This window comes from Leptonotus elevatus, chromosome 5, assembly GCF_054856555.1.
Source record: "Leptonotus elevatus isolate MCC_2025b chromosome 5, RoL_Lele_1.0, whole genome shotgun sequence".
In the NCBI taxonomy this organism is placed as follows: Eukaryota; Metazoa; Chordata; class Actinopteri; order Syngnathiformes; family Syngnathidae; genus Leptonotus; species Leptonotus elevatus.
This window is the reverse complement of record NC_141243.1, coordinates 15093535-15107321: the sequence shown is the minus strand read 5'-3', so window position 1 is coordinate 15107321 and position 13787 is coordinate 15093535. Positions and strand designations below refer to the sequence as shown.

The window sequence follows — 13787 nt, the reverse complement described above, 5'->3', positions numbered from 1 at the left end:
GACAAATATTGACTTGTTCAGTGGCTCAGCTTCTGCCAGGATTAGAGCCCCGCTTCCTCCCGCCACCACCTCTAAACAGTCATTATGTCTCTGCAAGTCAAAGCACTCCTCTCAAGAGTCACATGCTTGAAAAAACGTATCGTTTCCAAATCAGCCCATTAAACGAGTTTATTTGACTTGCTCTGAATTATTTTTTACAACCACTTACATATTGTTGTCATATACTCTAAAAACAGTTGGGTTAAAAATAACCCAACTATGGGTCAAAAATGGACCCATCCTCTACTTGGGTCAATTTGACCCAATTTTGAGTCAAGAAATTGGTCTTTTAGTGTAAAACAACTCATAAATATTGATCAGATCCTTTACTTGGGTAAAAAAATGGGGTCATTTTGTATGAAAGACCCCTGAAAGTTGGGTCAAATTGACCCATAAAGTGCATCAGTCCATTCTTGATCCATCATTGGGTTACTTTTGACCCAACTATTTTAGAGTGTACAATTAAAAGTGTATATTTCCAAATTTTATGTGTGTGTGTGTGTGTGTTTTTTTAGGGATGTTGGATACTGCTTTTTTCCCAGACCAATGTCAGTCAACTCTTCAGTAGTCCAATACCAAGTACCAATACCACTAGTAGTTTTAAAAGTAACATTTCTAAAAAAACAACAACAACAACGACCTACATATCCCAATATAGCATTTATTCTTAAATAGGAAGTCAACTTTATTTATTTCCTTTACAATAATATGTTGTATGTTTCTCCCCTATAGTCTAAACACAGCATTCAGCATAAGTAATATTGTATTTGTGGAATTTGAGTTAAGGAGCAAAATCCACCAATTTTTTCCCCATCTCAGAAAGCGGCCATTTTGCCACATGCTTTCAACTGAATATGACATCACAGATGCTCAGGGCTCAGTAATGACCAATCACGGCTCACTCAGTAAGTGGCAAAATGGCCACACCGTGACATAGATGAAAAGAAAAATGAGGCTGCATAGAACATATTGTAATGAACATTGGGTTGGCTTCTCCTTTAAAATTGTATGAATTTAATGACAATTTTCTATTCTTCTAATTTCTAGTTCCTGATAATAATAAAAAAAAAAATCATGATTATTTTAATCCTTTTTTTTCTTAGAAAAAATAAAGAAAAAATACTTTGGAGAAAAAAAATATTCTGATATTTTGGTGAAATCTGCTTTTCAGTGGGCATGGATTACACACTAAATGCATTTGAATATGTTGCGCAACAAGATAGAAACCCATCTGTCACAGGTGAGCACTGAATACACACTTTCAGGATGGCCGCTGCTTTGCATAATCTGGTTACAGTCTGGATAGTGACTGCGAATCGACAGTATAGAGATTAGAGATCAATTAGCCTGAAGGTGTAAACCAACTGCAAGGCATTCACAACAAAGATGGAGATATGCATCACCCAAATAACAGGATGGGGTCATGAAACTGACACGTTTAAAGAAACTTTTAAAGGGAGTCTTTTGTTTTGCTTTTTATTTACATTTCAAGTTTCTGTGGTGCAACCGTAGTTTTCACACTCAATGAAATGTAGAAATCTTGCTGTCGTCCAACACATCTTTAATACAGTAGTTAGTAACAGTGATGTGAAAAATAAAACATACAAATTCATCAGGCCCTCCACCCGCCCCAACACCCGATTTCTGTCCCGCCACAACAACATTTGTCAACTGCCATCTGCCACTCCGCACCCCCTCGGCAAAATCGATATCATTAAACTGCGACACCTTTGCTCCCTCATCTCTCCTGTAGCTTGAAAACACACGGCACATTCAGTACAAGTGCTTCTAAAACAAAACAGTAATACATCTATGGTAAGAAAATACTGTACACCTTTAAAATTCATCCAGTGTCATTCTTCCCCCCCCTCCCGTAAATGTATTCTCAATTCAAACAAAAGGAAAAGGAGGAGGGACAAAGCAGCAAAAGAGCTCAGCCAGCTGGCTCCTGCCTTCCAAGTCCACTTGAAATGATGAGCGGGAGCACGTCAAAGTTCATCTTCTCGTCTTACCAGCGCAAACGGACACAAAAGTCTGTGTTATTCTTTCACAAGTGTTCCAGTGGTCGGATCCCTTTGCCCCACATCTGGCCTTCCTCTCTACACCTTGGTGGCTAGCGACTGAATCTCCGACTTCTGAGTCTGGGCGCTGAGCGTGGACGACATGGAGCTCATGTGGCCGTGCATGGCCTTCTTCAGGTTGAGCAGGCACAGGCACTGCGAGCGAAAGCGCAGGTCGAAGAAAGCGTACAGGAAGGGGTTGAGGCAGCTGTTGACGTAGGCCAGGCAAGTCGCGTACGGGTGAGCCAGAAGCAGGAAGCGCAGGAAGCCGCAGGAGCTGGGCGCCAGGTTCAAGTAGGACAGGGCGTCCAAGCTCTTCAAGACGTGGAAAGGCGTCCAGCAGATGGCGAACACCACCACCAGGGTGGTGATGATCTTCAGCAGCCTTTTCTTCTTCTGGTCCTCCTTGCGCAGGTTGTTGAAGTGGCGCGTGACGGTGCAGCCGATGAAGCAGTAGAAGATGGTCATGGCCAGGAAAGGGAGGAGGAAGCCCAGAGCCGAGGAGGACAAGCTGAGCCCGGCGATCCAGAAGAACTCGTGCCTTTGGTTGAGGGTCACCAGGCTGAAGTCCATAGCGCAAGTGGTCCGGTTGCTGTTCTGGTCGCTGACCGTGGTGCGGAAGAGCAGCGTGGGGAGAGCCAGCAGGCCGGACATCAGCCATATCACGCCGAGGGACGCCAGCATGGTGCCCCTTGACCTCAACCTGCTGCTGGACAGAGAGTGCACGATGGCCAGGTAGCGGTCAAAGCTGAGGCAGGTGAGGCAGAAGACGCTGGCGTACATGTTGACCAGAACCACGTAGCTGCTGATCTTGCACAGAGCCACGCCGAAGGGCCAGTGGTACCCCAGGGCCGTGTACACGGCCCACAGAGGAAGCGTCACCACGAAGGTCAGGTCGGCCAGCGCCAGGTTGCCGATGTAGACGTCGGCCGCCCGCCGCTTGGATTTGGACCTCCAGACGGTGAAGATGACAACGCCGTTCCCCGACAGGCCGAGGATGAAGATGAGCATGTAGAGGACCGGGATCAGGGAGTAGGAGGGCTCCCACTCGGAGAAGTCGCACGCCGTCTCGTTGTCGTCGTAGTACTCGTAATTGTCCGCGTATTCCCCGGTGGTGGCCTCCATGGCGCAGGGCACAAGAAAAATCTTGGAGAATCAAAGTCCTCAACTGGTCCAAACGGCCTCGGAGGTACAGCAAACACAACACCAAGTGGACGTCCCGCTGCTGGCAACTGGTGGAGACGGACGGACGCCAAGTGTGTGAGTGACTGTTGCCGGCTGACTGCCTTTTTAAACTCAGCCCCCCCCAAGCCCCCGTCAACCAACCCCCCTCAGGATGACCCCACCTTTCTACTCCTCTCCTCCCCCCTCCCACAAACATCTCTTAGCCCTCCCCCTCTTCTCAAGAATATGTTATTCTTGTTCAGACAGGTCAGACCTGATCTGGATTTGTTTTTGGTCCCAAATTGCTCCAAAGGTCATCTAAAATTGAATTTAGCTTTCATTTTAACAGTAGTATTTAACATTTAATAAGAACTTTATGCACATTATTGAAGGATACAAAAAACTTGGGATTGTGACTTGATTTGAAGTTTTAAGTTTTTTTTTCTTTTAACATTTGCTATATTATTATTTTTATTTATTTATTTTATATTTGCTTCTGCCCTATGTGAGTTTTTGTTAAACATTTATTTTATTATTATTATTTTTCTATTTTATTTATTTTATTTTTATTCATTTAATTTTTCTACATTTGCTTCTGCCCTATGTGAGTTTTTTTTAAACATTGATTTTTATTATTATTATTATTATCATTATTATTATTATTATTATTATTATTATTGTTATTATATTTATTTTATTTTTATTTATTGTATTTTATTTTTTACATTTGCTTCTGCCCTATGTGAGTTTTCTTCAAACCTGTATTCATTTTTTCATTTTCATTTTATTTTATTTTTTTTACATTTGCTTCTGCCCTATGTGAGTCTGCAGCTGAGCAGGACATGTCTTGACTTGAGTCATCATGTTTTACATTAGAATCAGTGCAATTAGACGCTTGTTAAAAGTGTTAAGGGTCCAGATGTTTGGTCAGAACACAACCACCACGACCTCCAAACCCCACTTCAGATTGACCAAACCTCAATTCTAACAAATATTGCCAAATATAAAGTCACGTCATTGTAATTATAAAGACGATGAATGTCAAAGTGTTTGAAGATTGGATTAAATGGCGATCAGTGACGTGTCAATTCAATTCTCAAGTCTGGAGATTCATTTCCATGAGAACATGCTGCTGTAAAACAAAAACGGAAGGAAACTTGACATTGACATTGTGTTTGTTGATGCCATTTAAAAAACCCTAAGAAATCCCTTTTTATTTTTTTATTTCAATTCATTTACTCTATTGTATAATATGTGTTCATTTGAGTTGCGGTTAATTGCATTTAATACTATTAAAGTGAGATAGAGAATCTTAATAACTGGACACTCTAAGAGTATATTTGGATTATTAAAACGATTAAAAAAGAAAAGATTAAACAGAAACAATTCAAAATCACTTTTTTTTTTTTTTTAATAAGGTTTAGTTTTGAAACAATTAGAATCGGGTCTGTCACTGATGGTGGTGGTTCATTTGCCTGACTTTGGTGCAGGCAGTGCGGGTTCCGTTCCTACTCAGTGATGATGCAAATGGTTGTCCATCTACACGTGCCCTGTGATTGACTGGCGACCAGTTCGGGGTGTTGCCCAAAGTCGGCTGGGATAGGCTCCAGCAGCCCGCAACTCTGAACAGAATAAGTGGCATTGGAAATGGTTGGAAAATAGGGTCCCCTAGTGGTGATTACAAGAGTTGCAGATCCAGATGTGACCCGGCCCCTATAACACAAACTGTACTGCACTTGCAGTATTCAAGATGTACTTATGTGGAGCCCAACAACCAAGAGGCTTTATTTATTTATACTCATTTAATTGACCTTTTTTTTTCCATTTATCATGTCACATCATCAAGTAGAAAGTACTGTATATATAAATTCAAAGACTGATAGCTTTCTTTCTTTCTTTTTCAGGTTTACTTTATTCAGTTAAGCATTGATTTGTGAGGATATTTTGCTCTGAGATGATACACCAAAGACGTACAACTTATATGCTATTTGCTTTAGGCTATGCAAAGTGTGCAAATTATTTGAGATTTCTCCATCACGCGCCAAAAGTAAAACTTAACTCAATTTGAAATGTAATAAAACCCAATAATACAAACATTTTACCAATATCGTAATAAAAAAATAATAATTTTCAGGAAATTATTATAGTTACTATAACAACACTAAAACTCTGATCTAACAGTGAACTTCACACATCTTTGATTGTTTAACAAAACATGAATTAAAAAAAGAACAGTTACATTTAACTGTAACACTTTGCACTCCCAGAAGTCTTTGCGAAAGAATAGTCCTAATCAAGGGGGCGGAGCTTGCTTTGATGAACTCTCTGCAGAGTTGGCTTCACACTAAAGAAATTAACTCTGTCAAATAACTCAAAATACTGACCTCCATATAAATCAGACCGTGTTAAAAATACACTTTGGGGGTTGAAATCAACTCTGAATCATTTAACACCAACATTTCAACACTCCAATTTTTGCTGTGACTGTATAAAAGTCTTAAAGATTCTCAAAACACAAAATGGAGAACTTTTGACTCAAAATGAACATATATATTACGTTACTGTATGCTTACGTTTTACACGATCTATTTAGAGAAAAAACCCCACCTGAAAAGTAAATAAATAAATAAATGGGATTACATTACTGGTAAAAATTACAATATCGGTCAGGATTATTTTTTTAATTGATGAAATTTAGTAATACATTATTATTATTAAATCATATTTTTGATCGAGTTAAATGCAAATGTTATTACGTTGTGTGTGTCCATTTCCTGTACGTTTGGCTGCACACATAAGCAGAGGTATCATTCATATTCAAAATAGAAAAAAAAGCCCAATGCTTCTTTTCTATTTGAAGTCATTTTAGCAAAAATAAACACTTCCACCTACACTTGATCCTCGCTCACCATGCAATAACTGTGGCGAGCAGTCAAACACACACCAGGTGGGGCCCACCTCTACCTCACTCCCCAGGGAGAGGTTTGGCGCCCTGCCGCTTGCATCCCTTGGACAAATAAATGTATAGATTTAAAAAATAAAAGCAAGAAGATAAGAACCAGATGGCCAGATTAGAGCCTTGTCTTGGATATCTTCTGAAGACCTCCTTACTTGTTAATCACAGCCGCGATAGTGGGAAGATAAAGAGACCTGATGCTGATCCTCAAGTCAGTTTTATGGCAGTTTCTTTTTTTCTTCTGGAGTGAAGATTTACTCACTTTTGTTTCTAAATTGAGAAGTTAAAAGAAAGATCTTTCCTACGAGCTGCACGGAATTTGACAGCTGTTGTGGGCGTTGTGACATTTTTCAGCGTAAAGGCAAATGGTTTGTGATATTCAAACTATATAGAGTGAGCAAAAGGAGCCACGGGGATCATTTATAATGGCTGCATGTCAGCCCCGGTGTGATCAGAGGCGCAGATAAAATGACTGAAGCTGTGAGGATTGTTTGAAGTGAAAATTGTTGCTGGCGCACGCGCTCCCCTTTGCATGATTTGCGGCCAGTGAGACCCAACAAATCAGGCAGCGGCATTTAGAAAGGTCAAGGGTTGCACGGGCCTCCGAGGTCACTTGAATCAAACTTGAGAGTGAGAGTCATCCCTGCTTTATATTGCACAAAAAAACAACGATAATTCATGCAGCTGTCTGACGAGTGTTTCCACTTGGTTTGGTTCTGATTGGAGAGCTTTCGCACGGGCCTGCTAAGTGCCGACTCCTCTGTGTCAGACGGAGTCACACGCTTGTGCCGTGGAGCCAGTGGCACACCCCCCCAAATGTGCGAGGGCACTTCTCCTGCTGAGGAGTCTGCTGATTGGCAGGACGTCTTGTTAACATGACGCTCGCTCGCTGTCTTGTTGTGCGTCCATACAATGATTTGTACTAATGCGTGCTTTCATTTTCAAGACATTAACAATAAGATATCACATCATAATAAAGCCATAAATGGTTGTAGCAGCTTTTATTATGAGTTCCCCCAATTAATGTCTTCAACTTAAGGGCATGATGCCATATGTTTTCCTCACGTCTGACAACTCCATCAGCAATGAACTCCACATTATCAGAATCATGTCACCTATTTTTACTTTTGTTTTACGACGAATACTGTGGGGGGAAGCCTTTTTTTTTCTTATTATTATTATTTTTTTACCTCCACACTATTTATTTGTGCCAAGCTGCAAAGTAAGCTTCATGTGTAAAAGCATCAGGTGTCAGCAACCTTAAATAATCAAACAGCCATTTGGACTGTCTCCCACTTGGGGGGGGGGTCAATAGCCAATAAAATCTTTTGACATTTTAAGTGAGGATAACATTGCATATATTGTTTTATTTTCTTAACACAAATCAAGTCAAGTCTTTTTTTTTTTTTAGCAAGTATTTTATTAGCAACTCTGAAAATAGGTTCTTTGTTGAAGCTTACTTTCAAATAAAATCGTCAAACATTTTTTGAGTCCTTGTATTCATGATATTAAAGCCAAATTCACTGACTGTGTTCCATCATCATTTTATCGCATGTGGATTATGCGGCTGCCCAAATGCATTAATAAGGACTATTTTAATTATCATGTAAAATAATTGCCAATTAAAATATATATATATATATATTTTTAAATGTATCCATGGTTTGCCTACTGGGGGATGAATAGCTCATTAAAACTTGGCGCTCGGCGGTGTACATCAGCGCTTTTATTCTATAATTTTCTTTGTGATTTTGATGTTCAAATGTAATTCAAAATTTTAAGATTTTGGTGCTTTTGTAACATTAGAATAGAATAATTAAATCTAAGTTATTTTTTAAAAGTTACAGACAGCAACAAACAAAATACTAGACTTTTTTACAAAAAAATATTTTAAAGCGGAAGTCAACCATAAACATTTCTTGACAATAATATGTTATATGTGACCTCACTAGTCTAAACGTGACATTCGGATTAATATTACATTTGTGGAATATGAGTTATGCAGCAAACTCCAAACATTTTTATCCCTCTCAAGGGGGCGGCCATTTTGCTACTTGCTGTTGACTGAAGATGACGTCGCAGTTGCTCAGGGCTCAGGCACCGACCAATCACAGCTCACCTGTTTTCTGAAGCTGAGCTGTGATTGGTTGTTACCTGAGACCTGAGCAACTGTGATGTCATTTTCACTGGACAGCAAGTGGCAAGATGGCTGCCTTTGGATATTGATAAAAACTGCTGGATTTTGTTGCTTAACTCATATTCTACTAATGAAAAATTATTGTCAAGTTTGTTTGTTTTTTTTTTTGGGGGGGGGGGGGGTACTTGGCCTTCAAATCCACAAGAAGGCCTCAACTTTTGCGCAGCCAACAATAAACTACAGTTGAGTTTGTGAGATGATTTTTTTTGTTGCCGTGCAAAACAAAAATCTTTATGGTATCTCCCATTTATGTTGTTCTGTACCCATAGTAGCTTGGTCAGGAGCGAGGGGGGGGGGGGAGGGGGGGGGGTCACAAGGTGTTTCCCTTCTCACTAGTGCCTGTGCGTTTGGTGACACACCCCTCCAAAACTACTGGAACATTAAGGCCAATTCCTTTATTTATCTTATGGACTAGACTAGACACATGATAATGCCAACAGGACACGTTTGGTTGCGGTGCCACACAGGAGACGCTTGGGGTCAAGGGGAAGACCGGGAAGGAAAAGGTGCAGAAAATACATCGGAAACAATAACATGGGAGAAAATCAAGAGACGAGCCAAATGACAGAGAGGATGTTGCGGAAGAAATAGAGGGACAAAGGGACAGTGTTGATGTTGATGAGAGGGCAGTGACTGCCAGGGCGGCCCAGTTAATGACAGGGATTAGAGGCCGGAGACTGCTGGGATCTCAGCTCCACTCCACTGCGGCCAGGACCTCCCACCCCAGGAGACCTGCGAGAATCTGACCCCATTTGGTCTTAAATCTCCTGACAAAACAAAAACCCTGTGGCTCAATTAGGGGATTTGGTCTCCTTTTACATCAACGTTGTCACTTGAAAGATTTAATATCACGCTCAATCAAAATTAGGCTACTTTATGTTCTGGAAAGGTGGATGCTCCTTGTTCAAATGAAGCATCTGGATCTCATGACTAATAAGAACCCAGGTGTGATTCTTTCTGCGTTTTGTAAAAATGCACCTTAACACCCCAAACCTGCCCCTTGTTAGGAAAAGTCAAGGTGAAACTGTAGGCCATGTGAAAACCAGGTGCTGTTCAGACTTTCCAACCCCTTCAAAACGTCCTCTCGCAATGTCTGACCGCAGTTTTCCTCTGGAAATGCAATAATTTGGTGCAGAGCAAGAATGGAAGCGCTGTCAGCGAGCTGACTGGCAGCGAGAAAGACCAGAAGCCGGCACCTGAACAAAATAATCAGTGTGCCAAACCACAAATAGGAATTTGAAGCAAACTTGAAAACCTTGCCCTCACAAATGACATTTTAATATTGCAGCAGGACTACAGATGGCTTTTGGACGTCTGCCAAGGAAAACTAAAGATTATTCTTGAAAGCTGCTAAAATAAGAAATAAGTTGTGTCCCTCAATTTGGGCTCGCCAGAAATATTGCAGACTATTAATATTAGCCTAAGATAAACCCACTGATAAGGAGTAATGTGGACTCTTGTTTTTGTTCTAGGCTTTTGACTCGCATCTGGTGGATTGTGAACCATCTTGGGTCCAAAATACATTTAAAACTATTATATGCATATCTATAATGTAAAAAAAAACTGGTTATGAAAGGCGTCATATAACTGTCAAGCATTACCTTGCGACATTTGATTTTGTGATGTGGGGATCCAAGATGGCAAAGCGTAACTATATCCAGAGAGTTCTTTAATGTGGTTTTGTGCCTACTGACAATAAAAAAAAGATCAGAAAGCTCAATGCGGAAATAGAGTAGAAGAAGTAAAAATGTTTAATTTTGTGACCTTTATTTGTACAGTTGATGTTTTATTTTATTGACTTAATTGTCTTACTGTATGCAGTACTGTTGCTGTTGTGTTGCATTAAACCGCTACAAAGCATAGACAAGTGTAGAAAAGCCTTGTTTCTTTTCCCCTTCTGTTATAAAAACGTGTCATAGTCCAACAAATGAATGTAAATGGGTGTTTTTACATTTACATAGCCATATTCACTTAGCTCATTCAGATGCCAGGATGTTGTTTTCTCTTTGGTCCCTTTTAAATCCATTCCCGTTTGGTTGTACTAGCCTGTAGCCTCGTCCTAGCTAGCGCTAAGCTAGTTCATCTCTCAGGGTCTGATGTGTCCCCGTTTGCAAAGTCGCTTTCGTTTGGTGTTAGGATGGCGCGAGAGGCCAACAACAAGGTGTTAGCAAGCCAAATATTCCCATACACAACTGTTTACTGGCGTTCGCTCAATTAGCTACTCAATTTGAGTCACAACCTATTTGTGCACTATTGTAAGAAGATGAGTTTTGAGGACTATTGTTTAAAAAAATATATATTTTGCTTGGTTTGACTTCTATGAAAGTGGGTGTCAAAGGTCAAATGTGGGTCTCAGTGTGAGACCATTTGAGAACCTCTATACTTGAGCAATTATAGATGAATAATGAAGATGATGCATTTATGTATCATCCAGGGATAAGAAATCACAGTGCTAAAATAGAAATAAGACTTCAAACTCTTATTCCCTCGTGAATGTTAATTAACCTCCCTAAGACCTTTTGAACAAGTCTATGCTGTAAACTTTGTGGGAACCGTTTGGGAAAGGCCTCAGTGACAAAGCAAGGTCATGCTTGGCCAAGTTTGGTGTGGAAGAATTTGAGAGCGCTGAACCCAACAATAAAACAAATTTGGCGTTAAGTGGAACAGAAATTGTTCTACAAGAAGAAAGGCCCAAAGGACACGCTCCAACATCTTCCTCTCCTTGAAAAGAGGCAGTTTGGTATTCTTGCGACTGATGAAACCTCAAAGCATCTCACGGTGACGACGCTGTGTCGAAGTTTGCGCTGTTTCCCGTCTGTCAGCTCTTTGACAGACACCAACAAACTGTAAATCGGTCACCTCTGACCCCGGGCCAGCCCTCTCCCTTCTTGAACAAACAAACCAAGTGTGATTGTGTGTATGTGTTTGTGTATTGTCTTCAACAGATTGCTGTCTACCTTCTTTTACCGATGCCATGCGCTAATGCTGCAGCACCAATAGTGTGACCAGATTTTTAAAATCAAGAAAATCAAATATAATAAATTGTCACCAGGAACGATTTATGATAAAATTGTCAATCTGGTGACCAGTGTTTATCACTTCAGCTAATGCTAAATGCTATCTTGGTTGACGGTTCAACAGCTGTAGATAATCCAATGCACTCATCGTTTTCCAACCTTTTTTGCTCAGTCTTGGCAGTTATTGGAATCTGGCTGTGTCGTTTACCTTGCGACAGTCCCGCATTGTGACATTGGAAATGTGCCGCCAGAAAAGCTTAGCTTGCGTTGGGTCAGACCGGCGACTGCAGCAATAGGCTAGTAGGACAACATTTCCCTTGATTCTTGATTATCTACGATAAACCAATTAAAAAGGAATATAACAGTTAAATTCCTTTTTAATTGGTTTATCGTATGAATCGCTTTGACAAGTGGGACGGCAGGACGGGACCTGCATAAAAGTAGGACAAAAATATATTTTTTAGATAGCAAATAGTTGCACATTAGGGCCACATATATATTTTTTTTAGAGGAGGTGTAATATTCAGAGAAAAAAAACTCATAAATGTACGAGAAATAAACTCACAGGTTTATGGGAAAAAAAACTCAGAAACTTGCCTGACGTAGTGTAGCAATAATCTGGACGAGGTGCTGGCTTTTGTCCACCAGGAGCAATAGAACGTGAATATTCGTTGGTGGTTAATGGGACATTCTTTATAAAATCAAAAGGCGGGATGGAGACGGATTTCTAAACTTTACTCTTTACACACGGCAAACTACAGCGGCAATGCTTCCTGACCCTCTATCAGCTGACTAACACTAACCAATCAGAAGCTAGCAGACTTTAGGTAAACTCAAGTGAATGACTGAAAACAGCAGATTCATCACATCAATTTAGCGACTTGTACCCAACGCCTCAAAGTGCAAATGCGTAATACTGTATGATTTGGTTAATCTCTGCTAACGCAATTACTATCTCCTTATTTGAAAACCCGACTGAAAAATATTGGCACAAACATCCGACTACGCTATGTGTATTTCTCGCAAGTTTTTTTCTCACAAATTTGCCACTTTTAATCTCACAAATTTGTGAGTTTATTTCTCGCAAATGTGTGAGTTTTTTTCTTCCAAATTTGCCTCTTTATAATGTCATAAATCTGCAAAAAAAAATTCTGGTACATTAGTATTTTTTTGTTAGTTTTTTTTTTAAACGCAAATTTGCCACTTTGTAATTTGTAAAAAATATTTTTTTAAATTCTCGTCAATTTGTGAGTTTTTTCCTCTGAATATTACCCCCCCCCCCCCTAAAAATATATTTATATTTATACGTGGCCCTAATACGCCGTCATACAGACTAAAACATGGAATGTTGTCTCAATACAGCATCCATTTAAACAGTGGAACTGAGGAGGGCCTTGACACGGTGCCCAGTGTGAAGGTGGTCTATTCTGAGGCTGTCAGCTTGTCTACAGAGAGGCCAAGACCGCGGGATCCCACAACTGCTTTCAGGGAGCAAACAATAAAATCAACTTTTACACTCTGTTGACAACTTTGATGTGCAATCATAAGGCGTGTGTGTGCGTGTGGGATGGTGGTGGTTGGGGGGGGGGGGGGGGGGGGGTTAGCGTGGAAGTGAAAACATCCTCTGACTCCCTCTAATTGTTTTGGCAGTTGTTTTGCTGTTGCCATCACCACGACTGAAAACGGGAAAAAAGTTTCCACGCACGTACATTTCCTCGAATCAATCTTCCATATAATAATTGCCTCATGTCACTTTTGTCTTCTTATCGTACAACTCATGTTGAGCAACTTACAGGACGGGCCCCTTAAAGCTCATCTACGGACAGCTGATATTGACATTAGGACCAAGGAGTATTTAAGATAAAGACCAGGTGACTGAAGATGAAGCTTGCACGCAGGCTAGGATTGCCTAAAGGTCCCCCCGTCATGGCATGTTAATGAAATTAGAGCAAGTGGTTGAGGAACGTGGCCTTCCCATTAGACGAGTACTTAAGGTTTCTAAAAGAGGAAGCAGGACAGTTAAAACACAAAAAGGTCCAGATGCGAGGTCCCTCGAAACACTTCTCACCGATCTCCCTTGCGGTGAATGCTGACAAATTGGCTTTTAACGATCCCAGAACAGGCTCGGAGTCAATGTCAAAGCCGTGTGTCACTCTTCTCGTCTCGTTCGGCAAGGCTGGCTGCCTTCAAAACCAAGCTGGGACTCTATGAAAATATTTGAATAAAGCCCTGTGCTATTTCAGCCCTTGAAACGGGCTGACCCACATCATCGGCATTCGGCGCATGAGACTGAGGCCTTCGAAACGCAGCTGGGGGATTTTGCAAGAAGTCTTACATCAATAATCAATGCAGAC

The 13787-nt window shown here is 40.7% G+C and overlaps 1 protein-coding gene across 1 annotated transcript; it reads right to left on the bottom strand.

The window, feature by feature from the left end:
* Nucleotides 1–759: 759 nt before the first annotated feature.
* aplnra (apelin receptor a) lies at nucleotides 760–3370 on the bottom strand. The gene has a single exon (XM_086077239.1). It carries the CDS (start codon nucleotides 3222–3224, stop codon nucleotides 2139–2141), a length of 1086 nt encoding a protein of 361 aa, XP_085933365.1. The 5' UTR covers nucleotides 3225–3370; the 3' UTR covers nucleotides 760–2138.
* Between the last annotated feature and the right edge of the window lie 10417 nt (nucleotides 3371–13787).